The 25,727-nt window shown below is 47.8% G+C and overlaps 1 protein-coding gene across 15 annotated transcripts in view; it reads left to right on the top strand.

Moving 5' to 3' along the window:
- The first annotated feature begins 1,220 nt into the window (after positions 1-1,220).
- The window catches only part of ZMYND8 (zinc finger MYND-type containing 8), a 126,445-nt gene continuing 101,938 nt past the window's right edge, over positions 1,221-25,727 (top strand). For 12 of the 15 annotated variants that reach the window (XM_082856767.1, XM_082856768.1, XM_082856779.1 and 9 more), the window contains exons 1-2: positions 1,840-2,171; positions 10,926-10,996. In XM_082856767.1, coding sequence (XP_082712893.1) covers positions 2,158-2,171; positions 10,926-10,996 — 85 coding nt within the window. In that variant the 5' untranslated portion in view covers positions 1,840-2,157. Of the gene's footprint in view, positions 1,259-1,839; positions 2,172-3,369; positions 3,409-10,925; positions 10,997-25,727 lie in introns of those variants that run through there. The other 3 variants (XM_082856773.1, XM_082856772.1, XM_082856771.1) reach the window with 3 other exon arrangements.

Here is a 25,727-nt window from a genome sequence, read left to right as displayed (position 1 = left end):
CTCTGCCTTTTCCTAGAGCCTGGGCCCTGCCCCTGCGGTCCAGTGTGCTTGCATTCCTGCCTTGCTCCTGTTTGGTACAAGTTCCCAGCCAGGAGGAATTTATGTACACACTGTGGGCATCTGTCGTCCACGTGGGGGTGGGCAGGGTGAGCAGGGCCTCAGCTCCACCGTTTTCTTTGTGGCTTCTTTGTGGCAACGAACCGTGTGGGATGAGAAAGCCCACGAGTCCTAATTTTAGGAGAAGGGGAGACTTTATTGGGCCATAGTTTTACCTCCTGGCATATGGCTGTGTCACCTCTGGAAGCTTTCTCCAGCCTCTAAAGAATGGTGTTTTATTTAGCTTCTGTTGTTCCCGCTTGCTGTTTTTAAAAAAAACCTTGCTAATTAAGCACCTTGTCTTTAAAAAAAAAAAAAAAAAGCATCAGCAAGTGAGCACGGATGCTTGAAGATCCTTCTGGATTTGCTTTTTCTCAGGCTACAGACCCACAACCAAGGCAGCCTGACGGAGGAAACAGGCAAAGACCTCCTAATACTATTGAAATGGGTGGAATTATAAGCAGTTCTGCAACAGTAGTTAATATTTTACTGGGGAGCAGTGCCAGAGAGATGGGGGTGGGGTAGAGCTGTGTGTGAAATAGCTGTTCCACCTGCCTTTGGGGACCCGAAGAAGCCGTTCTCTGTGGAAATAAATTTAAGCAAGAGTCCTTACAAAGCTCATGGGATTTTCTGCCACCGAGGGCCCAGTTTCCCAGGAACATCCTTACAGGGCTGGTTGTGTGGCAGGAAGGTCTAAGCAGTGGGTGTAGGCCTGACTAATAATGGGGGTTCTTGTTCCCTGGCTGAGTTTGACATCTTTCTTTCTCCCTCTGGATTTAAATGGCTTCTCAGCCCGAGAGGCACTGCCTGTGCCCTGGATTCAGAAGGTACACGCCTCCTTGGGAAGCCAAGGCGAGAGACAGCAGCTCTCTCTCTCTCTCTCTCTCTCTCTTTCTGCATCTGCCGGGAGAGCTGCCGCTGGTATTTTTCCACAGGCCTTTTCTGCGCTCTCAGGGCCTAGTTTTTCCCAGCCAGGCCCAGAGTCTGAGAGAGGGTTAATAGGCAGGAAGCTGAAGCCATCGCAGACTAATACGGAAGTCAGATTTTTGTTTAACTGACAGGTTTAGCAGGCCTCAGCGCTGGGGGAGGGGGCTGGGAGGGGAAGGGAAGTTTGTAGAGCTAGGCATGTGGCCTGCTAGGAGCGCCTTTGGCTTTTCTTAGGGTAAGGATGGGGAGGGGGGCCCCCTGGCATCCTGGCAGGGAGGCAGGAACCCATTTTGCTTTCCTCTGAGCTCTGGCTGGGGGTGGTGGGGTGACGACAGGTTCGATTCTGGGCTGGGGCAGGCAAGTGGCTGTCTGGTCTGCTTTGTCCAGGAGGCATTTTGATAATGACGATGCAAACTTGACCACTGGGTTCCCCTCCTCCCCTCTCAGCCCGAGTGCTCTGTCCTCTGGGAAGCCAGGGCTGCCCTGGAGTGACTTGGGGGGCTCGCCTGGCCCGTCCGGTTTGCCTCAGAGGCCTGGCTCCAGCTTCTTCTTTCTCTTGCCCCCTGGGCTGTTTTCCCGGGCCTCCCTGCTCTTTGGCTTCACTTCCCCGCCCCCCGCGGGTGGTGGGGAGAACATTCTGCTGGATTGTTCTAGAAAAGAGCCAGCCTTCCTCCCAGGGAGAGGGCCGTTTCCGTGGGGGCAGATGAGGGTGAGCCCTTGCAGCTCACCCCCAAAACTCTCTTGCCTGTGGCCTCTGGGCCTCAGTCTTTGCTGGAGCAGGTCAGGCTGGCTGCACTGGTTTGCTCGTGCCGCGAAATCTAGCCAGGGTGTGGGAGAAGGGCGACTGCGGGCCCCTTTCGTAAGTTTTTCTTGCTGCAAAAGGCCTAGCTTAGCCTGTCTTTTTCTATGCACAGGATGGCTCTTGCTCACCAGAGCCTCACAAAGATAATCGCTCAGGAAGTGTTTCAGCCAATCCGGGGCCGCCTTACACTCCGATTTGCCGGGGCAGCCAATCGGGGATGAGCTTTTATTAGGCGGCCAGATCATCAAGCCGAAGTGCCAAACCCTTTTTCTGTGAGAACTAGGAGCCTGTCCTCCATGTTTTATAAGTATTGACATTACACAGTGTTAACAATGCATCCACAGAGGTAAGCTCGACTTTTTAACCATCTTTTCTCCCCCTCCCTCTGAGACATCCGCATTGTGGGCGAGCAGTGTGATTTCTCTGTGGCTGTCTGTGCCACAGTCACCCCTACAGCACTTAGGTTAACTTGGAACTGTTTAGAGAGATTTTTTTTTTTTTTTTTTTGCTTTCTTGGGTCACATGGCTAAGTAGCCATTAGCCAGAGCTCGGTTTTGCAAACTGGCAAGGGCCTGGCACACCTTTTCTTCCACCAGGACATGGTGTTTCTAGAAGAGTGTGAAGCTAGATCCTGGTATTGCCAAAAAAGAAGCTTTTTTTTTTTTTCTCCCCCCTCCTTCCTCTCTCTTTTTCTCTCCCTCTCTCTCTCTTTCTCTGAGCAGTTCCCCCCCCTCCCCCTTGCACTCTTGTCTTCTCTTGTGTCACATGCCTGCTGGGGGAAGAAAATGGAAGGTAAGCAAGCAGGCTCCCTTCCAAGGAGAGCTCATGGCAGACAGCAAAGCAGGCAAGTTCACCTCTCCAAAGAGGTGCTGGGAAGGCTGGACTCAGTTCTGACCAGAGAGGACGTGTGTTTGCAAAAGAACCAAGCCCTCAGCAGAGCAGTGCTAAGGACAGATCCTAGCTCCTGGGGCCTAGGTGGGTGGTGGTGACTCCCCATGGTCTTTTCTCTTCCTACAGGGTTTCTTCACTTGAAACTACATTGTTCAGCCTTTTTTCCTGACTTCTATTGATACAGAGTGTTCTTCTGCAAAGCCAGCCTGCAGCCAGCAAATGTTTCTGAAAGTGTTTTCTAGGCTTTGGAGGAAGTTTTTGGAGTAGGGATGGGGATGGGGGGCGGGGGGGGGAGTGTAGGAGGGGGGGTGGGGGAGAGATGTTGGACAACATCCTGCAATAAATCTGAGGAGTCTTTTTTTGAATCCCTTAGTTTTCTCCTCTTGCATGGTTTTCAGTGGACTCATGTATCTTTTCTCCTTGTTTTCATTTTCCTTTCCCTTTTTTTTTTTTACATTGTGTCATCCTCTGTCCTCCTGTGTGATAGAGTGCAGAGGAAATAAAATCACGTCTGTGGCTCATGACAGCATTCCATATTCAGTGGTTGGGTTGTGTTGTTGTTGTGTGTGTGTTTTTAATAATCCCGTGTAACTGTTTAAAAAAATTTCCTTTTTGATCAAGTCCCAAATCTGCCAGCCTGTTCTCTCTTCTTAACTGTGGAAAAATGAGACGGTTGCTTGAACATTTGTTGGGTAAGTAAAGCAATCCATTTCTGTGACCATGTATAAAGAGTTTGGCGAACATTTGGGGTCTGTTTGTAACAGGGGGTCTTGGCTCCAGCCGTTGGGGGCTTTTTATGAGCAGGAACCCAAGGAGGGCTTTTTCATAGTGTCTTGATTTTAGGTGACTGTTTGAATCCACTGTTTTTCCTGATAACCTAGGGCTAGGATTGAAGATTTTACTTCCTGTTTACCCTCAGGGAAGAAACGTTCAGTTCATTGTGACTTGACTGGAGACCTTGAATTGGGATTGTTTGGATATTAGATAGAAAACTCTGGGTAGGTGATCTGCTTGTGAAATGTAAGGAAACTGCTTGGTCTTAAGAGTCACAGAGCCTTAAACATGGGGGTGGGGAGGAGCTGGGGGTGGTGGTGTGAGTCCTTATGTTTTAAGATACTTACATGTCTGTAAAAATCCCACCCACCACCAAACTTGGTCTTGATTCAGGACTCATACACAACAGACCCGGCCTTTTTCCAAGCCTGACCCACACATCTGTATGTGCACACTTACCTTTACTTCTGATTTATTTCTCACTTTTTACATTTCTCCTGATCTTTTAAGGCTGCAGCTAGAACTTCAGAGTGAAAAAAGTAGCTTCTTGTTTAGCATTTGCTTCAGCATTTCCCTAGAAGTTCACTGCATAAATTTCCAGCCTGGAGACCAATCCAGCAGGACTGTAAATGCTGGAAGTATATTCGGTTGCTGTGTTATGCCAACTTGATGGAGTCAATAATCTTTCTTCTTTTAAACTGGTGTCCAGCAACCCACCTTTGAGAACCAATTGGAAAAAGGGCTCATTTAATAATGAGGAATGTACCCAATTCTAAGCTGAGAAGTCTTTGCAAGACAGGCCAGCTTCTTAGAGTAAAAGGACAGGCCGTTAATGATGTAACATACTTAGAACTGAGCTGCTTGCCTGCTACTACCCCACACAAGAAAGTTCAGAGGCTTAGCTTTGTTTCTTTGTTCTTATCTCCTGGCTGTAAATGGAAATTACATATTGAGGTTCTTGTGGCCTCCTTGGAAGCAATATCTAATCACAAGACTCCTGCTTTGGTGCTGTCAGTGTTTGCATAATGGTGCATTTGTTGGGCTGGAAGGAAACCTAAGGGCAAGGCATTTGTCCTCCAAAAGCTTGCATTAAAATGGCTCCCACAGGTTTGCAAAGCCAAGATCTGTTTTCACATGTGCAGCCCCAGCAAGTTCTCAGCCCTGGAGCAAGCCAGCCACTTGCCTGTGGTCCTGGGGGCACCACCAAACATGAGTCTGTAAAAGTTAATGGCTCTCAAGGTAGCATTGTTTTCCAGTTTCACTCAGGGGGAAAAAAATAAATGTCTGCATTGCAGCAGGACTAGCTAGGGACAGCAGTGCAGGCTCATGGTACAGCCCAATGGGGTTTCTCTCTCCAGCTTTTGAACCAATAGACTTGGAGGAAAGGTTACAGATTGACAATTGCAGTGGCTGGACCGAGAGCGGGCCTTCTGGAAATTTCTACCATCTTTGTTCCTTTTAGGAAAAGCACATCCGTGGAGCTGAAGCGTCTCCCTACGTTCCATGCCTAGGGCATCTCCCCTCCCCCCCCTTTTTTTACATCAAGGTAGATGGTCCTCTCTCTGCCACGTTTGTAAATTGCAGAGGGAGGAACAGAACATTGGGCTGTTTTCCTTTTTCCTTCTGCCTCTTCAGCCCCCAAAGAGGATGCACAGCTGCAAGGAACAAACGCAGACACACTGGAGCTTTTGATTCCTCTCCTTTTTTTTTTTTTTTCCCTTGAAGCCCCTCCAGGATGGATTCACTTTCTGCTTTGGGAAATTAAGTGGCATTCCTGTGGGGCAGCAGGAGGAACTGCTTTTATTAGCGCCAGAAAATGGTCAGTGTTCCGGCTGTAACTAGGAATTAATTATATATAATCACTCAGTAAACTTTCTACAGAGTTTTTCTAATTGCTGCTGAGGAACGTGGTTTGCCTTCTGGAGCTGAGTCCAGTTACTTTTATAATTAACAGCTCAAAGATTTGAGTCAGAAGGAAAGAAACAATGGGGCCTCCTGGATTATAAATTAGGGATGAAAACAATAGCTTTTTTTTTTTCTTTTCCTTTCTTTCTTTCTTGTTACCCCTTTTCTTTTAAACAAAACATTCCCCCTTTTCTTTCCCCGGGAGAACAGTGGGGAAATGGCTTCAGGTCTTAAATAGGAGGGGGGGGGAATGAGTCACCATTTCAAAAAGGGGAGGGGGTGACAGCAGCCCAGAAAACCCTGAAGGCAAAGGTAGGTTTTTCTTTTTTTCCAAAGTCCAGCCACTTCACGTGTGTGATCTCTTTGTTTCTTTTGCCTCCTTTCCCCCCCTTCTCTCTCCTGGGCAGAGGCCACAAACATTTTTCAGCTGGGAAGCCCTAGGTCTGGCTTTGCCTCTGGTTTGACCCTGAAAAGAAAGATACGTGCAAAAGTGCCTTGGCCACCGCACAGCCGAGGAGGAGGAAGGGAATCTGTGTAGCAGCCCTGCTCTTGATCTCAAAGGCAGAAACAAGGAAGGATTCACCCTTGGCTTCAGGTTGCTAAGGCTATGGACGCCCTTCCCCCTCCGCCCCACTCTGCTTACTGATAAACAAGCAGGCAGGAGCCATTTCAGCACTGCAGCAAGCTGGGCTGCCAGCCTGTCCCTCGTCATCAAGATTACCTACCTACCGGCCGGCCGGGAGCCAGACGCCCGTCCTTGCCCTGGTGCAGCCTTGGGCACTCTGCCCTCCTTTCTCTCCTGAAGCTCACAGTCACCTTGAAACTCTCCACCCGCAGCACCAGGAGAGTTCTGAGGCCATGCGCAGACCTGTAACAGTAAATTACATTATCCACTATGAGGCTCTTAGCTTGGCCTGTGAAAGCGGGTTTTGCCAAACCCATGGTTAATTTTGAGGGCTCTGTTGGGGGTGGACAAAAATCTAATTTGTGAGTATCCTGCGCCTTGGCTGAGGGCGACGTTTTCCTGTTGTTTCTTCTCTGCAGACTCGGATTATCTTTCCTTGAGGTTAACTGTCTTAGGACTGGCTGGGTGCTTGGTGGCCGTTTTCAGGCTTATTAAACAGCCTTTTTATTTGACTTTGGCCTCAGGCTGGGGTGCAGCCCTTCAGATGCCTGCTGCCCTGGAAGCACTTTTCATTTTCCCTGGCTACTCTTTGGTAGGGATGCAGAGCTGGTTTCTCATCTACTAGAAAGGGGGAATGGGCTTCCTACCCCCCCCCCCCCAGCCTGCACCCTTTTAACAGTTTGGTTGTTTGCACAGACACCTGTCTGTCTGTCTGCACTTTATGCCACAGGGCTGCCTAATTCCTCACCTTCCACCCACCTAATTCGAGGGCAAGGGGGCCTCATTTTAGAGCCTCACGTTGACGGCTCAGGATCTGAAAGGGAAGGGTTTTCCTTAGGAACCTGTGACTTAACAAACTCCCCCTGTCACTGCAGATTTTTTTTTTTTCCAGCTTCTAAACGTTGGGTTGTTGGTGTCCTTTGGTTGAGCTTTTCCTAGTTCTGATATTTAGGAAGGTGGCTTTGAAACTAGCAGGGCTGCTTAAGCAAGAGCTACAGCTATTGAACAAACTGCTACCATTTTAGCTTCAATACAGGAATGAGGCAGTGTTGCCAGACGCCATTTTAAGAATCCTGCATAAATAGCTTAGCTACCGATGACTCTGCCTGTTTTAGGTGAGTGCTTATATAAAGCTGCTAACCATTCCCTCCCCTCCCCCCAATTTTTAAAGAAATTAATTGCAGATTTAGGGCAGCATGGTGTTTTGATTTTAATGTTCACTATTTTGTGGTCTAGAAGAGGAAAGATGTTTGTGTCTTGGGGATGAAATATTTCTTACAGCCTGGACCACTTTGGTATTTTGAATGAAAGTAAAAAGCTGAAGGGAACGTCCTTTTGAACCGATTGCATGATTCTTGAATTGCTGTGTGATCATCCTCAGCTGTAGACCCAGACTCTTGTGCATGCTGGTTATATATTCTAGAGGGGTTAGATATTCTTGGTTAACAGTCAAGTAGGGGCACTTGGGGAAAAGAAATATCTGGGCATTGTGTTTCCAGGCAGTTTTGTGTCCAAACTAGATGTTTTCTCTTTTCTCTCTCTCCTGGAAGTGTTGAGGGGATGGGATTCCTGGGAATTTACGGACCAGCCTTGAGTCTTCAGAATTAAAAATCAGAAGGCTTAAAACATCCTGGAGGTGCAGTTCATCTGCAACTTTTAATTGCTCTTTTCCAGTGCATGCAGGTGAAGAAGTAAGCAGAGGTTTTCTTGCTCAGGCATTGGGGGAGAAATCTTTTCTTCTTTCTGGGTCGCGATGGGATGGTCTTGGTTGTATGTGCAGGCGGGTGCCTGTTATTTCTTCTTTAATTGCCTGAAATGTATCAGTTTGTGAAATCCAGGGGCAAGTGACTTAGGGGAACCCCTGAGTGCAAGAGGTGACGGTGGTGGGAACATACAACGTATACAACTAGTAGATGGTGTATTGTCCTGTTGGGGTGAGATTTTTTAGCTAATTTTACCCTTTCCTTTAGCGGGCCCCAGCCTCCCCAGCTGACCTTAAAAAAAAAAAAAAAGTAATGTCAGTTTGAAACAAGGGCTGCTTGTTCCATTGTTTTGGATTTAAATAATTGGGGTTGCTGGAAGCTAGCAGATATGGAAGGAAAAATGCTGTGTATTTTCTAATAGACTTTAATGTGTTAATGAGGAGAGTTCAAAGTCTTTTCTTCAGACACAGCTGCTTTTTCTTTTTAACAATTATTATTTGACTGTTTTTTTTTTTTTTCCCTCCAAATGACTGAACAGTTCTTAACCTAAATTGACCAAGATCTGTGGGGCATTCAGACAGGTACAAATCTTTTCTCACCACCACTTTTGATGTAATATTCATAGTTTTTTTTTTCCCCCTAATAACATACTAGTACTTAACACTAAACCAGAAAAGAAAAAAATGAGATCAGTGGTGTAGAAAAAAGGAAGTCCCTTTAGATGTGGCTATTCAAAATGACTAATTTTGCATTCTGGTCTTTGCTTTTGTAAATGAAGTTTTAAAAAATTTTTTTCCTCTAGATGCATAGACATTGCAATTTCCTTTAGTCAAATACAAGTTATTGTGTGTGTGTGTGTGTGTGTATGTATGTGTGCATGCATGTGCATGCATGGGTTCCCTTTGAAAGGGTGGCTTGCTGATCTGTGAAAAAGATGGGTTTTCTGAAATTGTTGTCCTTCAAATCCTTGGCTAAATCCTGGTGGTGCTATTGCTAAAGTTAGGTGATTATGGTGCCCGCTTTGTAATACTTGGAAAGATAAAACAGCTTAACTTTCTTTTCCCTCTTTTCTGCTCCAGAATTATCTCAAACTCAGCAGCACATAGCCACCCCATCGCTAGTTTGCATTTTCTTAGCCTCTCAGCAGCTTTCCTGCCTGAAGTATTCAGCCTCCTCTAGGCTGTTACAAGCCAAATAATTGTTCTCTTGAATGCAGCCCAACTCCATGATCTATACACCTTTGAATGTTTTCAGCGCTGCAGAAATCCTTCAAATGGGTTTGGGGGAGTCTGTAATGCATAATTGTTTCTTTTCACTACCAAACATTTTGGTTGGATCCCAGATTAGCGTTTTCTCCATCACTCAAAATATGGGATCGGTTTCAAGAAGTTTAGGGTTTCACATACTTCATGCTAGAGAGGGGAGCAGAATTCTAGTTGCTGGAAAGATCAGGGTTGCTGTTTGTTCTTTTGAAGCTGACCATCTCCCCCTCTTTGAAGGGGCTGCATGGGGCTTTCTGTTAAAATTTATTTCCAGTCACCCCAAGCAAAAAACCATCAGCGGTATCCATTTGGACAGTCTGGGTAAATTGCAGGCAGGGTGTGTTTCTGAGTTGAGCTTGTTTGCCTCTTAAGTTGGAGTAAAAAGTATTAGTGCTAAAATCACCTGCCACAAATCACGGTTGTATTAGTGCACGTTAGCGACATGTTTAAATTTCAGAAGCAATGTCTTCTGATGAAAACCATTTGTGACAACATGTCTGTTGTTTCTTTGGTGATTTGTGTCCCAGGCTTTCTCTACAAAGGCAGTGTGGATGAAATTGTCAACGGGGTTCAATATCAGAGACCTAAATGTGTTAACATTCTGATTTAAAAGCACACTGCCTTTCTGTTTCTTCTCTCTGCTGGGACCAGTGAAGTTGGAGGCCTTTAAGTTCTTCTAACTTAATTCTCAGCTCTCATCTCTTCCTTTCTATCTAGTCCCATCAAATACGGAACTCTCCTAAATGCAGCTCCATCTGACCCTGAGGTTCCAGGACTTTTGGGACTTACCTTTTGTCTAGTCACAGTCCCAGACCACGAAACACAGAAGGGACATTCTAATCCTTCCTGCCTTATGCAGCGTCCCCCCTGTCCTGGTTTTTGAGTCTTCCAGGTGGAAGATTTCAGCCATCTCAGTCGGAGATGCACCCATTTCTTCTTATTGAACCACAGTTCGATGGAATTGCATCTAGAATAATTGCTCAGGTTCTTATCACTTCGTCGTCAGCCTAATGCCTGGAAAGTTCCAGCACCTCAAACTGTTGGCACTTAGAAAAGCAGAACTTTTCCTGGCTTGGCCTGAGAGGTGTGTGTATGTCCGTGGGGAAGATAGGGAATGGCCTGTACCCTGTTCAGCGGGGAGTTCCAGCCGAGAGAGCGAGAGAAGATTCTGGTGGCTGGCCCAGCGGAGGGTCCTGCTTTCCCTGCTTCTTATCCCAACCCCCAACTCTCATCCTGTCTTTTAAATAATCCTTCCTCATTCCACTTTTGTGGTGGGGGTAATTAGTCACAGCTCAAAAGAGTGCTGAATGTTTTCTCTAAGCCATGCCTGCTACAGGGAGGAAATATCCCAGGGGTTGGGAGTGTGGAGACCCCAATCCTAATTCCTGGGCTAAGTGCTGGTGGTTTGAATGTTTTGAGACCAGGCCTTTTGCTTCTAGCCTGAGCATATTTTTTACTTTGTAGCTTAACCTATATATTTTTTCATGTTCCTGCCTCGTCGGGAAATAGTAAGATTTAGCCAGGAGGTCTGGGAAAATACTCTTTGCCTTGCAGAATTCAGAGATCTGAACTCCAGGTACCCCGAAAACCACCTCCAACCTGAGCCCGGTGTTAACAATGAGAAACTGATTTACTTGAAGGCTGGGGTTTCATTGGTCCATGGGGGTAGATGGTAATTGTGTGTCTTAAAAAAGCCTTTTGCATCTTCCAATAGCATGACAACTGGAACAGTAATTTGACTTCAAGAACAAGCTAGTGTTTAAAAACACTCCTATAGGACTCTTAACACTTTGTTTGATATCAAGGTGTGGGTTCCTTTCCCCCTACCCTTGGAAGATTGTCTGAAAAATGTGGGTTTGTTGTTAGAACTTTTAAATAACCGCCCCCATGGGGCAAGTTCTCAGTCTACCTAAACGTGAACGTAATTTGCTCTGTTTCAGCTTGGCTGAAGAGGAAATAAAAACAGAACAGGAGGTGGTGGAGGGCATGGATATCTCTACTCGCTCCAAAGGTAAGTGAAAATCTCGGATTATCTATGCAGAGCACAGGAGGAAATTGGAATTTCTTTTTCTTGTTGTTCCAGTGCAGTGAAGTGTGGCTTACGAGTCCAGGCTCTAACACTCCTCCGATTTTGAGAGGTTGGCACCTTTGATGGGTGAACCTCATTTATACAGAAATCTTTTGATTTGCTTTCCCTTGGCGTGTCTGTGTCGGTGTTCCGACCTGTCGGAAATTGTCCCGACAGTAAATTTTACATGTGAGTGTCATGACGGAGGGCGGCTGGCTAGCTCTCTGCAGGGTGACTTTCGGGAATCAATTTAAATAAAGCATGTTCTAGAAGCAACTGGAGTCTCCAGCCGCTGCTGGGTTTCTGATTTCAGTAACAGGCCTCTTTGGAAACGCAGAGGTGGAACGAAGGTGACCCACTTCCTTGGTAAACGTTGGTCTTGGTTAGAGATTAAAGGGAAACGTTAGATTAAAGGTGGAATGCTGGGGCCAGTGTTTGCGTGTAGGACAGAATTGTGCAAATCAGAGTAAACATGGTATGTGCTTCTATTCAGAATCCTGTGTTAGAGCTCCTCAGGGATCTTCTAATTGAGTCATTGGTACTTTTTGATTGGTCTGTGTGAGATTTCGCGAGGTTTCCCACAAGGAAGCAGTTATTCACATTTTGCCTTCAGGGTGCTTTTAGAAATGAGCTGCAGGAACATTTCTCACCTCTTTGGTTGATGAAAATGCTCATCTCCAAACTTAGTTGTTGTACCTCGGTGGTATTGTTTCAACAAGTCGCTGAGTACCTGTGCTGGGGTCTGGGGGGGAGGCGGGAAGGACTAGACAGAGGGTGAGTACAGGCCAGAAAGACTCCAATCCAGCCCAAGAGCTTTTTGAGGATTTTGATAATACAGCGTGTCGCTGTGGGCAAAGACGAGGGTCAGAGAGTGGTGGCGTGGTGGTGACCTGGGAAGCAGGGGCTGGCCGTTGTTGCTGCCTGACTTGCCTGATGGGGGCCTGGGCCTGGTTCAGAGAGGAGGGGAGGCCCCTCAGGTGGACAGGCCAGGCTGTCCGGGTGGGTGGTCGGTGCCTGGGGCGGGGGGGGGGCAGTCGGAGGGCTTCTCCTCTTCACCAGACCCCCACCCCCATCCCCCTGCCCAGGCTGGGCCCGCAGCGCCTCTGATGGTGAGGAGAGCCACAGGGGAGTCTGAAAAGAGGTGTTTGGAGACAGTTCCTGATGGGGAAGCCTGTCTCAGTCCCCCCACTTTGGGGTCAGAATTGAGTGTGGAGAAGGGAGCCCAGAGAACGAGAGCTGGGAGCCGGGCTCGCGGTCCTTGCTCTCCTGCTCACTTGGACGTGTTCTGGCTCTGCCTCTGTTTTCTTATCTGTAAAATGGGCTGTCAGATGAGATTCTAAGATTCCTTCCACCTTGGGGTTACTCTTGTAAAGGTAATACTTGCTCTGGCATTTATGAAGGCTGTGCTTGTAGGGTCCAGGAGCCTTTTCTTACCTGGCAAGAGATGGGAGGTGGTGTTCCCATTTTGCCGTTGAGGAAACCGAGGCTCCGAGTGGTAATGTCTCCCAGGTAGAAAGTGTAGGATGGGCTCGAACTGAACCGAGGCTCGGACTCCAAGGAGGTGCTTCTTTCCTGAGCCCTCGGTGCCTGGAAGGCCCTGGAGCCCCGTTGTGGAGACTTCTCCAAAAGGGTCAGAATCGGGGACCGTCAGCCAGAGCAGGAGGCCTGTTCAGCTCAGGCCCTTTTCTCTGCGTGTGGAGACCCCTCTTCTCTTCCCCTTGAGCGTGGAGACCCCGCTTCTTGTCTTCTTTCAGACCCCCAGGTGCTCCTAGTCCTTCACCTTCTGTGTCTGGGCCGTCCGAGGTGTGACCACTCTGGGGTCATCATAATCCCTTATCCGCCCCACCGCATCCTCTCCCGACAGCAGGCAGGGCGATCTTGGAAAAACACTCCCATCAGGTACATCTCGTCTTGCTGAGTCCCTCCACTGACCTTCCAGCGCCCTCAGGCTCCAGTCTGAAGTGACGGTGACCAACCTGCCTTGGCCTGACCCCTTCAGCTTCCTTCACTTTTGTTTACCCTGTGACAGACACTCTGTGCACCTGACCCCACTTGAGCTCCCCAGCCTCCCTCCCCTCCGTCCTCTCCTGGGGGCCCTTTGCCGGGAACGCCGCCCTGGGTCCTGCTGCCTGGTTCTCGTCTCAGCTTCTTCTCAGACGTCAGCTCCTGAGGGAGGCCTTCAGTGGCCACCCTGTCCACAGGAGCCATTCCATCATTTTCTGTTATGTTTTTAAAAATAAACTTCTAATTTTAGAGCAGTTTTAGATTTAGATTTCCAGGTAAGTTGTGAAGCTAGTGCAGAGTGTTCCCATACCCCGCTCCTCCCCCCCCCCCCCCGACGCACACACACATAGTTACAGTTTTTGCCCTGTATTAACACCATACATTGGTCTGGTCCATTTGTCACAATTAATGAATCGGTGTGTTACGACCAACTAAAGTTGATGCTTTGTTCAGGCTTCCTTAGTTTTTCCACTAAGATCCCTTTTCCCTTCCAGCACCCCACCCAGGAGCCCACATGACATTTAGCTGTCGTGTCTCCTTAGAATCCTCGTGGCTGTGCCAGTTTGTTAGACTTCCCTTGTTTTCGATGGCCTTCCTAGTTTGGAGGAAAACTGGGCTCAGGTATTTTGTAGGATGACCCTCATTTGGGGTTTATCTGATGTTTTTCTCATGGTTGGATTGGAGTAGGCCGGAATTACGGGTTTTTGAGAGGAAGACCTTAAAGGGCCGTTTCCATCACATCATATCAAGGGTATATATTATGAACATGATTTATCACTGGTGGTGTTGACCTTGATCACTTGGCCAAGGGAGCGTTTGTCAGGTTTCTCCCCTTCCTCTTTGGAAGGAAGTCACGGTGCCCGGCCCACACTTAAGAAGCGTGGGAAGCCATGCTCCAGCTTCCGAAGGCCAGAGTATCTACATAAATTATTTCATGTTGTTCTATATGGGAGATTTGTCTTGTTTCTCCCATTTATTTGTTCAACCATTTATTTATGTCAGCAAGGACTCAACGGTTTCATACTTTGGGTTTTGTATTATTTTGTTCAAATGGTTCTAGCTTTGGCCACTGGGAGCACTTTCAGTCAGTTCCTGTGTCCCTTTGACGTCATTGTCGGTTGACTGATTGATTGATTGACTGAACACTTTCTTAATTTCTGGCACTGCAGGATGCTCTAGGCTCATCTTGTATATTTTCCCCGAGGCCCCTGGTTGTTATTGGAGAATGGCCTTAGAAACCAAGATCTGGGTGCTGGATGTGCTCATTGCTGCTGAGGTGATCCCGCATGCCGCGGAGCGGCTGGGCCCATGGGCCACGGCCGCTGAGCCTGCGTGTCTGGAGCCTGTGCTCCGCAACGGGAGAGGCCGCAACAGTGAGAGAGGCCCGTGTGCCGGAAAAAAAAAAAAAAAAGAAAACCTGGCTTCTGGAGTCAGACTCCCTGGGTTTGCCTTCTGCCTGCCCTCTGCCTAGCTGTATTTGTGGTGCAGTTTCCCCTTGTACATGGAGATGATAAAAATGGAGGATTATGGTTGAGATTAAACTTGCTCACATGTGCAAAGCGCCCAGAACGGTGCTGGGACATGGCGAGTGCTCAGAAATGTTAGCCACGATTAGAATCAGTTGAGCAGGGATGAGCTCGTGTTGATAAGCCTATCAGGTGGAAACCCTACTCACCAAGTTGCGCTTCTTTCCCTGCTTCCAGCCTCCAGGAAGAGGGCATGGAGGTAGTTAATGAAGAATTGTATAATCCAAAATATATAAAGTTTATATAACTGAATATCAAAAAAACAAACAACCCGATCAAAAAACGGGCCGAAGACCTGAATAGACATTTTTCCAAAGAAGACATACAGATGGACAACAGGCACTTGGAAATATGCTCAACATGGCTAATCATCAGAGAAATGCAAATCAGAACAACAGTGAGATGCCACCTCACACCTGTCTGAATGGCTGTCATCAAAAAGTCTACAAATAATGAGTGTTGGTGAGGATGTGGAGAAAAGGGAACCCCTGTGCACTGTTGGTGGGAAGGTAAATTGGTGCAGCCACTACGGAAAACAGTATGGAGGTTCCTCAAAAAACTAAAAATAGAACTACCATATTATAGCAGTTCCACTCCTGGTTGTATATATATGAAAAAAAGAAAAGTAATTTGGAAAGACACGTGCACCCCAATGTTTGTAGCAGCACTATTTACAATACCTAAGACATGGAAGCAACCCGTGTCCATCAGCAGATGAAGGGTTAAAGAAGATATATGTGTATACGTGCGCACGCACACACACACACACACACACACACACACACACACACACAGTGGAATATTACTCAGCTATAAAAAAGAATGAAATTCTGCCATTTGCAGCAACATGGATGGACCTAGAGAATATTAGGCTTGGTGAGATAAGTCAAAGACAATTACTGCATGATACCACTTACATGTGGAATCTAAAAAAATAAAACAACTGAATGTATATAGCAAAAGAAATAGGCTCACAGATATAGAAAACAAACTAGTGATTTTCAGTGGGGAGATGGAAGCAGGGAGGGCGCAAGGTAGGGGTATGGGATTAAGAGATACAAACTCCTATGGGTAAAATACAATAGATAAGCAATAGGGATATATTGTACAGCACGGGGAATTGCAGTCATTATTTTGTAATAACTTACTGGAGTATAATCTACAAAAACACCGAATCACCATGCTATACACCTAAAACTAATATAATACTGCAAATCAGTAAAAAAAAATTGCGCAGGGCACCCCAGCAGGCAGGTTCGGGACCGGCATCCTGTCCCCTGAGGCGTTTGAAGAAATCCGGTCGGCAGCCTTTTGGACTGATTTTCTCAGGGCCTTTGGAGCCCCTGTTCTGGTGGGGAATCGTGAGGGGGATGGCGTCACCTGGTTTCGAGGGAGACCTTCCTCTCTCTCCCCAGGGATTGTGTTGGATGGCTTTCTTTGTGTGGAGGTGAGTTCCTATCCTCCAGGGTCACCGTATGGCCAGGTGACTGGCTGTTCCTGTGTCCTGCGAACCTTTCTGATAGAACCTCTCCGGTTAGGTGAGGAAATCGCATACGCAAAGAAAGGCCTGGAGTTATGCTACGGCATGGCTGGGGTTCTGAGAGCTGAGGTCAGCCTGGTCCACATGTGACCAGTGAGCAAAAGCTGGGGTGAAGGCTTATTTCTCTTTCAGTCCTGATTATTCAAAATCCGCGTTGTGATGGTGAGGGCTCTGTGAACACAGACTTGTTTCTCTAGCCTGCTTTTCTCATGCTTTGGGACATTCAGTGCTTCAGCTCCCACCTGGTACCGTCTCATCAGGGTTCTTTGGTTGTGAGCAACGGAATCCGGTTCTGGTTAATTGGAGCAGGAAGGGGATGGACTGGAAGGTGGTCGGTTGGCTCATGGGCTCGAGGGAATGGGTGGAGGCCCAGGGCTGCTCTGGGGAGCGGAGCTAGTATGCAGCCTCTTCAGGGTCAATAGGGCAAAGTCCCTAGGGAGAGTCCCTTACCTAGTGTCATGTTTCTGCCCTTTGGCTGGGGAAGGGCCGGTATCTAGACATCTGGACCCCCCCAACGTTGCCCCCACTGGGAAAGAGGTAATCCTCAAAAGAGGATGAGGTGACCACCAGGCTTCTTGGGAAACTGGCAACATCATTCCCTGCTTGTGGGTGGAGAAGAGGCCCCGAACTGTACTATACTTGAGAAACTTAGAAACTCTGACAATTATTGGCGCAGAGTTCTTTAATTCTGTTCCTACGCCTAGTTTGTGCGACCTTTCAGGTTCTCTAACTAAATTTCAATTTGTACACCCTCTTACACCTGACACATACTCACTTATTAACTGAGTAATTCCCAAGCCAGGCATTGCCCTAACGCCAGCCTTGACATTTACCGGAGCGTTTTAGCTCTCGGGAGACAAAGCTCTCACACTTCCAAGATGTCAGGTTGACATTTGTGTCTGGGGGTAATGATCTGCTGAAAGATGCTCAAGCAAAGCTCAGAAGCACCGTCTAGGTGCCAAGTGTGTTGGCCTCGCTGATGTTTTCTGAGTACTTACTAGGTGCCAGGTATTACATGCAAATTACTTCATTCGCTTCTCATAATAACGCTGTGTGACAGGTGTTTTTATTCCCATTGTATAGTTCCGGAAACTGAGGCTGAGAGAGATTCATGAAGTGCCAAAGTGGAGAACTGGGGTCAGGTTTTATCTCTGATTTTAAACCTTTGTACTCGGTCATGAGCTCTACCCCAGCGATCCCAGGTGAGATGTCTGCAGGGGCCTGCAGGTGGACCAGTGAGTGTAGCTGGCCTCCAGGGGTGCTGGGGCCTTTGGTGAGTTGGAGAGTATCTGTCCTAAAGGGGGAGGGTGCCTCCATTTGACGGCTGCCGAGCTGGAGCAGGAATATGGCTCACTGGGTGTCACCACCTGGGAGTTATTTTTTTGCCCCTGTAAAAACGCCTGGTTTAGCAACGTGATCCGTATAGCCCAGTTTCTGAAAGACCATGCATGAACCCAACAAAACACATCTCTGGGCCACAAGTGGTGGAGGGTTGTGGGTTTGCTTTCTCTGTGTGAGACTGGACACAGCACTGTTCATTGCAGGATTTTGGCCACACGATGCAGGAGGTCAGAACAAGCTCCTCCAAGGCCAGGGACTTAAAGTCTGAAAAATGATGGACGCTGGGAGCTCACATCTCCCAGGGAGTACAAAGGCTCCCCTGTTTGGGCTGCTTGCATCTCGATCCTGCTGTGTGTGCATTTTGCAGTAATGATTGTGGTGTATGGATGCCAGGCTGCCAGAGCTGAAACCATTTTTAAAAATGTCTGTGTAATGTCACCCGCACAAGGGAACGAGCCACTTGGAAACCATGCACAGATGCAGCGGAAGCCCAGGATATTAAAATCTTGAACAGTATCATTCTTGCTGAGATTTGCCTGGGTATGGATGTTTTCCGAGACAGGATGCTGGAGGATATACAATTACAGCAATTTGCTAACCAGCCCCAGACCTCAATTAGTACAGGATCCTCGTTCGCACTGTTGTATGTAAATTAAGACTGTTTCACCAAGGGATTGTTTATGAGGACGGCTATGAGATAGAGACCTTCTATCATTTTTTTTCCCCCCAAGCGAACTGTTTAAGAAAATAAAACCGTAAACACTCTTAAATCACAGCGCGATACGGAAGTGCTGAGAATTTTTCTTTTCAAAAATGAGCATCAGTATTTTTAACTCTGTTTTGGCTCTTCTACATCTCCAGCCCAGGAAGTACCATCCACGTACTGTGCAATGGAAGGAATTGATTTGCGAGTTAGATAACTACCAGATTGTTCCTCTCCCAACAAGGTCTAAAATATCGTGGAACTCTGAGGATGTTGGCTACGGCTTTCCAAATGAGAAACCTTCTACTTTCTCTTCGCCAGCCTAGCATCCGTGCGTCTGTTCACGGAATCCTGTCGGCACATCCGTGCAATTTATCTTTGTGGTTTACTTGTGGAAAGCCTTGCGTTTGCCCCAGTTTTGAAGCGTGACCCCACGTTACATGTTTATGTGACTACTGTTACTCCGGAAGACTGTGATCTACAATGGACCGTTTTCAACCATAGTTTCAAAAGAACCGCCTCTTCTTTTTCCTCCTCCAAATGCCTCTAGAGTTAACTTTCTAGGTCTGAGGCCTTTTAGAGATCCTGGCACTTTTTTTTTTTTTTTTTGCCTGAAAGTTTCCAAGAGTAGTTATTTCATTTTGCTCCACTGATGGGGGCCCCTTTACTGTTGGCTTGAGGGGAGAGAGTTTGGCAAGGCCACATCTCACGGTGGGGGTGTGCGCAGTATTACATATTCCAGGCCCTCCCGGTGCTCCCGTCCCTCCCCCTCCACATTCCCTCCACCTGTTTCCAGTTTTCCTGGAGCCCAGAGATCCAGCATTTCAAAGTGAACAGTGACATGTTTGTTTTTTTAAAAAATGTTGATCATCTTTATGTGTTTTTAAAAAATATTATTTGTTTATTTATTTATTTGGTTCCGCCGGGTCTTAGTTGCCACACGTGGGTTCCTTAGTTGTGGCATGGGAAGTCTTAGTTGCGACATGTGGGATCTAGTTCCCTGACCAGGGATCGAACCCGTGCCTCCTGCATTGGGAGTGTGGAGTTTTAACCACTATGCCACCAGGGAAGTCCCAACAGTAACATGGTTTTTACTTTTATTTTTAAAATTTTATGCGTTTATTTTTTTGGCCATGCCGTGTGGCCTGCAGGATCTTAGGGATAGAACCTGTGCCCTTGTGTGGGAGCGTGGAGTCCGAACCACTGGATCGCCGTGGAATTCCCAGTAACATGGTTTTTAATCCGTTCACAGAATCGCGCAGTGATCACCACGGTCAATTTTAGAACATTTAACAATCACTCCCCATTCATTGCCCCTTGACCCTGACAACCACTAGTCTACTCTCTCCCTCTCTGGATTTGCTTATCTTGAACATTTCACGTAAATGGGATCATTCAGTACGTGAACTTCTGTGTCTGACTTCTTTCACGTAGAATAATGTTCTTAAGGCTCATCCACGTTGTAGCACACATCACCTGATTCCTTTTTATGGATGAATAATGTTCCATTGGGCTATTCCATTGTCATGTTTTGTTTTATCCATTCATCTGTTGATGGACGTTTGAGTTGTTTCCTCTTCTTGGCTATTACGGAGAACAGTGCTGTGAACGTTCGTGAATGAGTTTTTGTGTGGATGTATGTTCATTTCTCTTGGGTGTAGACCTAGGAGTGGGGTTGTGGAGTCATGGGCGTTAGCCTTGTGTTTAACCTTTGGAGGAATGTACAGACATTTGTTTTTATTTTTGTTTATTTTATTTTTTAATAGTTTTTTGGCCGTGCTGTGCAGCATGTGGGATCTTAGCTCCCCAACCAGGGATCGAACCCGTGGCCCCCTGCAGTGGAAGCGCAGAGTCTTAACCACTGGACCGCCCGGGAAGTTCCCTGTACAGACTGCTGTGAACATACTCAGGTCTCTTCCACATTTCCTCTCTTGACCTTGCGTCTTTCCTATTAGCAGTTCTGCTATTTCTGGCCCCTTCAAAGCCAAACTTCTTAAGAGGAGTGTCTGTACTCACGTCTTGGTTTCCTCACCTCCTGCTTTGTCCTGCCAGCTCCACCCAGACCCTCCATGTTAACAGTTATCACTGGGCTTCCTGTAGACTCCAGTGGATGGTGTCAGTACTCCCGTGTCTTGATCTCACAGAGGCATTGGATTATTTTTCTTGCTGATCATTTTTCTCCTGGAAACTGTCGCTTCCAGTGTTTTTCCTTCCATTTCCCTGGCTCCTTCTCTTCTCCATTAAATGTGGGAGTTGCTGAAAGTACTCACCTTGCCCAGCACGTTCTTTTCCTGGGTGATCTTGCCCACAGCTGTGGCTTTATGACTCACAAATATTTTAATTCCAGCCTGGATTTCTCTTGAGTCATGATGCAGAAGGCCAGCTGCCCACCTGACTGCCCTGCCTGTTGTTCATGGGTGTCTCAGACTCAACGTGTCCAAAACCGATTTCACTGTCCACCTTCCCTCCTGCTCCCTACCCCCACCCCCCCACAGAGCACCTGCTTCTCCACTATGATCAATAAGCCAGGACTCTGCCAGTTGGCTAGGCCAGGGATGTGCGACTGATCCTGGATTCTTCTGTCCTTTGCCTTTTTGTGTCGTTTACTTAAAATAATATATCGTAAACATCACTCTTCTTCAGGTTATCACCAGTGAACTGCAGTAGTCTTTTTTTAAAAATAAATTTATTTATTTTATTTATTTTTATTTTTGGCTGCATTGGGTCTTTGTTGCTGCGCGCGGGCTTTCTCTAGTTGCGGCGAGCGGGGGCCACTCTTCGTTGTGGTGCGCGGGCTTCTCATTGAGGTGACTTCTCTTGTTGTGCCGTACGGGCTCTAGGCGCATGGGCTCCAGTAGTTGTGGCTTGCGGACTCTAGAGCACAGGCTCAGTAGTTGTGGCGCACGGGCTTAGTTGCTCTGCGGCATGTGGGATCTTCCCGGACCAGGGCTTGAACCCGTGTCCCCGGCATTAGCAGGTGGATTCTTAACCACTGTGCCACCAGGGAAGCCCCTGCAGTAGTCTTTTAATTGGTCTCTCATCTCTCTCCACCCCACCTCCTGATCTTTCTAAAAGGAATCTCTCTTCCGGCTACTACCTCCTACTTTAAACTCTTAGGGGCTTGCTTTTGGTTTTAGGATGAAGATCAAAGTCCTAAAATTCTCATGTGCGGGCAAGCCTTTCCAGCCTCCTGCCTCCAGGGCCCCCCTTCTCTCCACTCCAGCCACACTGACCTTCCAGGTCCTAAAAAGGAAGATACTCCTCTCTCCTTTCTCTCCTAACCTCCTACCCCCCTGGATGCGAAGGCTACAAATGAGGGTGGGTCCTGCCTTTTGTTCTTGCACATCTCATTTTCTTCTGTGCCCCTTTTACTACCACTGTGCCTGTTCTAGTTGGTGCACAATAAATACGTCTTTTGAATGAACGAGTGAATGATTTGACTTTGTCTACCAGATGGACAGAACTTTTTTTTTTTTTTTTTTTGCGGTACGCGGGCCTCTCACTGCTGTGGCCTCTCCCGTTGCAGAGCACAGGCTCCGGACGCGCAGGCTCAGCGGCCATGGCTCACGGGCCCAGCCGCTCCGCGGCATGTGGGATCTTCCCGGACCGGGGCACGAACCCGTGTCCCCTGCATCGGCAGGCGGACTCTCAACCACTGCGCCACCAGGGAAGCCCGACAGAACTTTTTAAAAAAATTAATTTTATTTTTGGCTGCTCTGTGTCTGTTGCTGCGCGCGGGCTTTCTGTAGTTGCGGTGAGTGGGGGCTACTCTTTGTTGTGGTGCGTGGGCTTCTCATTGTGGTGGCTTCTCTTGTTGCGGAGCATGGGCCCTAGGCGCGCGGGCTTCAGTAGCTGTGGCAGACGGGCTCAGTAGTTGTGGCTCGCGAGCTCTAGAGCGCAGGCTCAGTAGTTGTGGTGCGTGGGCTTAGTTGCTCTGTGGCATGTGGGATCTTCCTGGACCAGGGATCGAACCCGTGTCCCCTAACCACTGTGCCACCAGGGAAGTCCGGACAGAACTTTTCTCCTGGAGAAGGATGAAAAAGTAGCCTTTCAGCCAGAGCGGATGGCTCTGTTTCCAGCATCATTGGTGCGTGGAAGTAATTACCCAAGCTCAAATGTCTGCTCTCTGAAACGATTGTTGGCTTGTCTGTCTCCCCCCCCCCCCCCCGCCCCGACCCAGGGACACAGTACTCTTTGAAATGGCCCCCTTCCCTCTGATTTCTTTCCTTCCCCCGGTATTAAGACCACTTAAAAAAAAATTAATTATTTGGCTGCGCCGGGTCTTAGTTGCGGCATGTGGGATCTTTAGTTTTGGCATGCAGGATCCAGTTACCTGACCAGGGCTGGAACCTGGGCCCCCTGCATTGGGAGCGTGGAGTCGCAGCCACTGGACCACCGGGGACGTCCCTAAGACCATTTGTGATGGGCCCTTTTCCCAAACACAAGTGCGATTGTTTTGCTCGCCTGCTTTGCGTTGCCAGTGGCTCCTGAAGACGACCCCAGTCCTGAGCAGAGATTCAAGCCCCTGCTCCATCTGTCCTTCCTGGCAGAAGCTGCCCTCCTGTTCAGCCTGCCGGGCCCGCATGTTGGTCCTGTGATGTGCCAGGTTCCTTCCTGCTCCTCGCCGGGTCGCACCTTTGTAGATCCTTCCAGGCTTTTCTCCCTGAGGACCTGCCTTCCCCCTGGCTTCTCCACATCCTTGGGGATCCAGGCTCCCCTCTTTCAGAGCCTTCATTTATACCTCCTACAGTGGAGTTCTTTAGCTTCCAAAGTTGAAATCGCCCCGGGGGAATTCCCTGGTGGTCCAGTGGTTAGGACTCCGCGCTTCCACTGCCGAGGGCTCGGGGTTCAGTCCCTGGTTGGGGAACTAAGATCCTGCAAGCTGCGTGGCATTGCCAAACAAAACAAAACAGTAATCACCCGGAAAGTCCCTTAAATTGCCCAGGAAAGGACAGTAATCAGCTCTGATCAGACATTCTCATGCATCCTAGAGGTCTGAGTATTTCCAAGCTAGGCTACAGGTGGCAAGTCCACGTACACATTTCTAGACAGCAAATCATTACGCCTTGAAGATCCCTCCAGTAGGGGTGGGTGGAGGATTCTGAAGGGTGCTCCTTGCCTGCTAGGCTTCCTCCCTTGTCTGTTACATATTGAGCTTCTGTAGCTATGCTTGTCTGATAAGGTAGCCACTAACAGTATGTGGCTGTTTTAATTTACAGTAATTAAAAAAAAAATGCCTTCCTCAGTTGCACTAGCCACTTTGCAAGTGCCCAGAGGCTGCACAGATATTAGACAGCACAGATACAGAATGCTGCCATCATTATAGAAAGTTCTTTTGGACAGCACTGCACTACAGCTTTCATATATTAATATGTCATGCTGGATGCAGTAGGTGGAAACACCTAGCCACGGATTGGCACAGCATAGAACATGCTCAAAAAATTACTGTATTGGTGTCTTAAGTTTCACGTGATTAGATTCTCCTGGGCCTGCTCTTTCTTTGAAAAGTTATGTAAAGAGAGAACACAGCTATCTTCCCATCTTCCCAAGTTGGCATTTCTTATCCAGGCCACACTGAACCTCCTTTCTGCCGGGCCCTTTGGCATCTTGGCACATTGGCTGGGGGAAAATAACCCAGAATGTGCTGGGCAGCCCTCTCCCCAGCCTTCAAAATGTTCTGCTGTCGAATTCATTTCCCTGTGTGTCTCCTCGCCTAAACTGGTAAGGGGACCAGGTCTCTCTGACCTTTTTAACGTAAGGCAAGTGATTGGTAAGTAGCTGCTCAGTAAATGCTTTTTGAATAAAGACTCTCTCCCAAGAAATAGAAACTAATTAAGGGAAGAAAATGGTTTATTGGATTTTCCTTTCAAATGATAAAATCAGTGCATCTCCTGGCAACAAACTAAACAAAGTATGCAAAAAAAGGCTAAAAATTCTCTGCCAGGTAACCTATGTTAACAGTTTGATATACTTTTCCCCTCTCTCTTAGAAAAATATAAACAAACGTATATACCATGTTGGGCTTGAACTGTCTAGATCTTGGCCATTCTAGCAAAGTATCCTTTATCTGTTATCCCTCTGTTTACCCTCGTGCCCTTCTATGCTTTACTCTGCCTTGAAGGGGTTTTCAAGGTTTAATTATCTTGACAGTTAAGAATGATGGAAACCTTGGCAAATGGGGAATTTCATGTTCCATCCTAAGGGTGGGGGAAACAGCCTGGAGGATGTACTATGTGGAAATGGGGACCTTGTGTGCCTGGATCTTGATTTTTTTTTGTTTGTTTAAGAGAAGCTAGTAATCTGGATTTCCAGATACAGTTTCTCCTAATTTTTAAATATTAACAACTAACTTAAATTTAATTAATTAATTAGTAATAATTATTTTTTTTGCGGTGCGTGGGCCTCCCACTGCTGTGGCCTCTCCCGTTGCGGAGCACAGGCTCCGGACGCGCAGGCTCAGTGGCCATGGCTCACGGGCCTAGCCGCTCCGCGGCATTTGGGATCTTCCCGAACCGGGGCACGAACCCGTGTCCCCTGCATCGGCAGGTGGATTCTCAACCACTGCACCACCAGGGAAGCCCTATTATTATTTTAAAATAAATTTATTTATTTTTGGCTCTGTTGGGTCTTTGTTGCTGTGCGCGGGCTTTCTCTGGTTGCGGCGAGCAGGGACTACTCTTCGTTGTGGTGCGCAGGCTTCTCATTGCAGTGGCCTCTCTTGCTGCGGAGCACGGGCTCTAGGTGCACAGGCTTCAGTAGTTGTGGCGTGTGGGCTCAGTAGTTGTGGCTCATGGGCTCAGCAGTTGTGGCTCATGGGCTCTAGAGTGCAGGCTCAATAGTTGTGGCGCACGGGCCCAGTTGCTCCGTGGCATGTGGCATCCTCCCGGACCAGGGATCAAACCCGTGTCCCCTGCATTGGCAGGCGGATTCTTAACCACTGCACCACCAGGGAAGCCCTAACTTAAATTTTAAAAGAATTACCCAGCTGTGGGTGGACTGGATTCAGTCTGGGGTCCTTCAGTGGGCCACCTCCGGCCCAGGCCATGGCTGTCAGTTTCCCTAGATGATTTATGGGCACCTGCTTCCCTTCTAGATCACTGGTTCATCTCATCGGCTGTTACTCGGGCCCTCTTCCTAATAAGGCTGACCTGGTTTTGTCTTTCACCTCCTTAACCAGCCTCTAGTAACTCCGCATCACCATACAGGAATGTGGGGACCGTCTTTCAAACCAGGCTGCTATTTCTTGGGTTGGGACCAGGTATACTAGTAGTTGCTGAGAGTTGCTTGACAGATACCTTTCCGTTCTAGACTCTCAAGCCTGGTGAGATGCTTCCCTCTGAGAAGCCTGAGGGAACAAGGATGGAGACAGGAAAGGGCAGATTTAATTTCTCTCGACGCTCGCCTTTTGAGTGGGACGGAGGGAAGATGAACTTGAAAAGCCATTTTTTACTTTCCCTTTTTGAGGCTGAACCCATATTGCTGGCTTCACATGGATAAGTACCTGCGTGATGGGCCTCTTGCTTTATCCTGCTGCGGCAGCGCTGGACAATCCAGGCAAGC

This window comes from Leucopleurus acutus (genome assembly GCF_964270905.1).
Source record: "Leucopleurus acutus genome assembly, chromosome: 16".
NCBI classification, from domain to species: domain Eukaryota; kingdom Metazoa; phylum Chordata; class Mammalia; order Artiodactyla; family Delphinidae; genus Leucopleurus; species Leucopleurus acutus.
The sequence above is the reverse complement of the archived record's forward strand: the minus strand, read 5'-3'. Positions and strand labels throughout refer to the sequence as shown.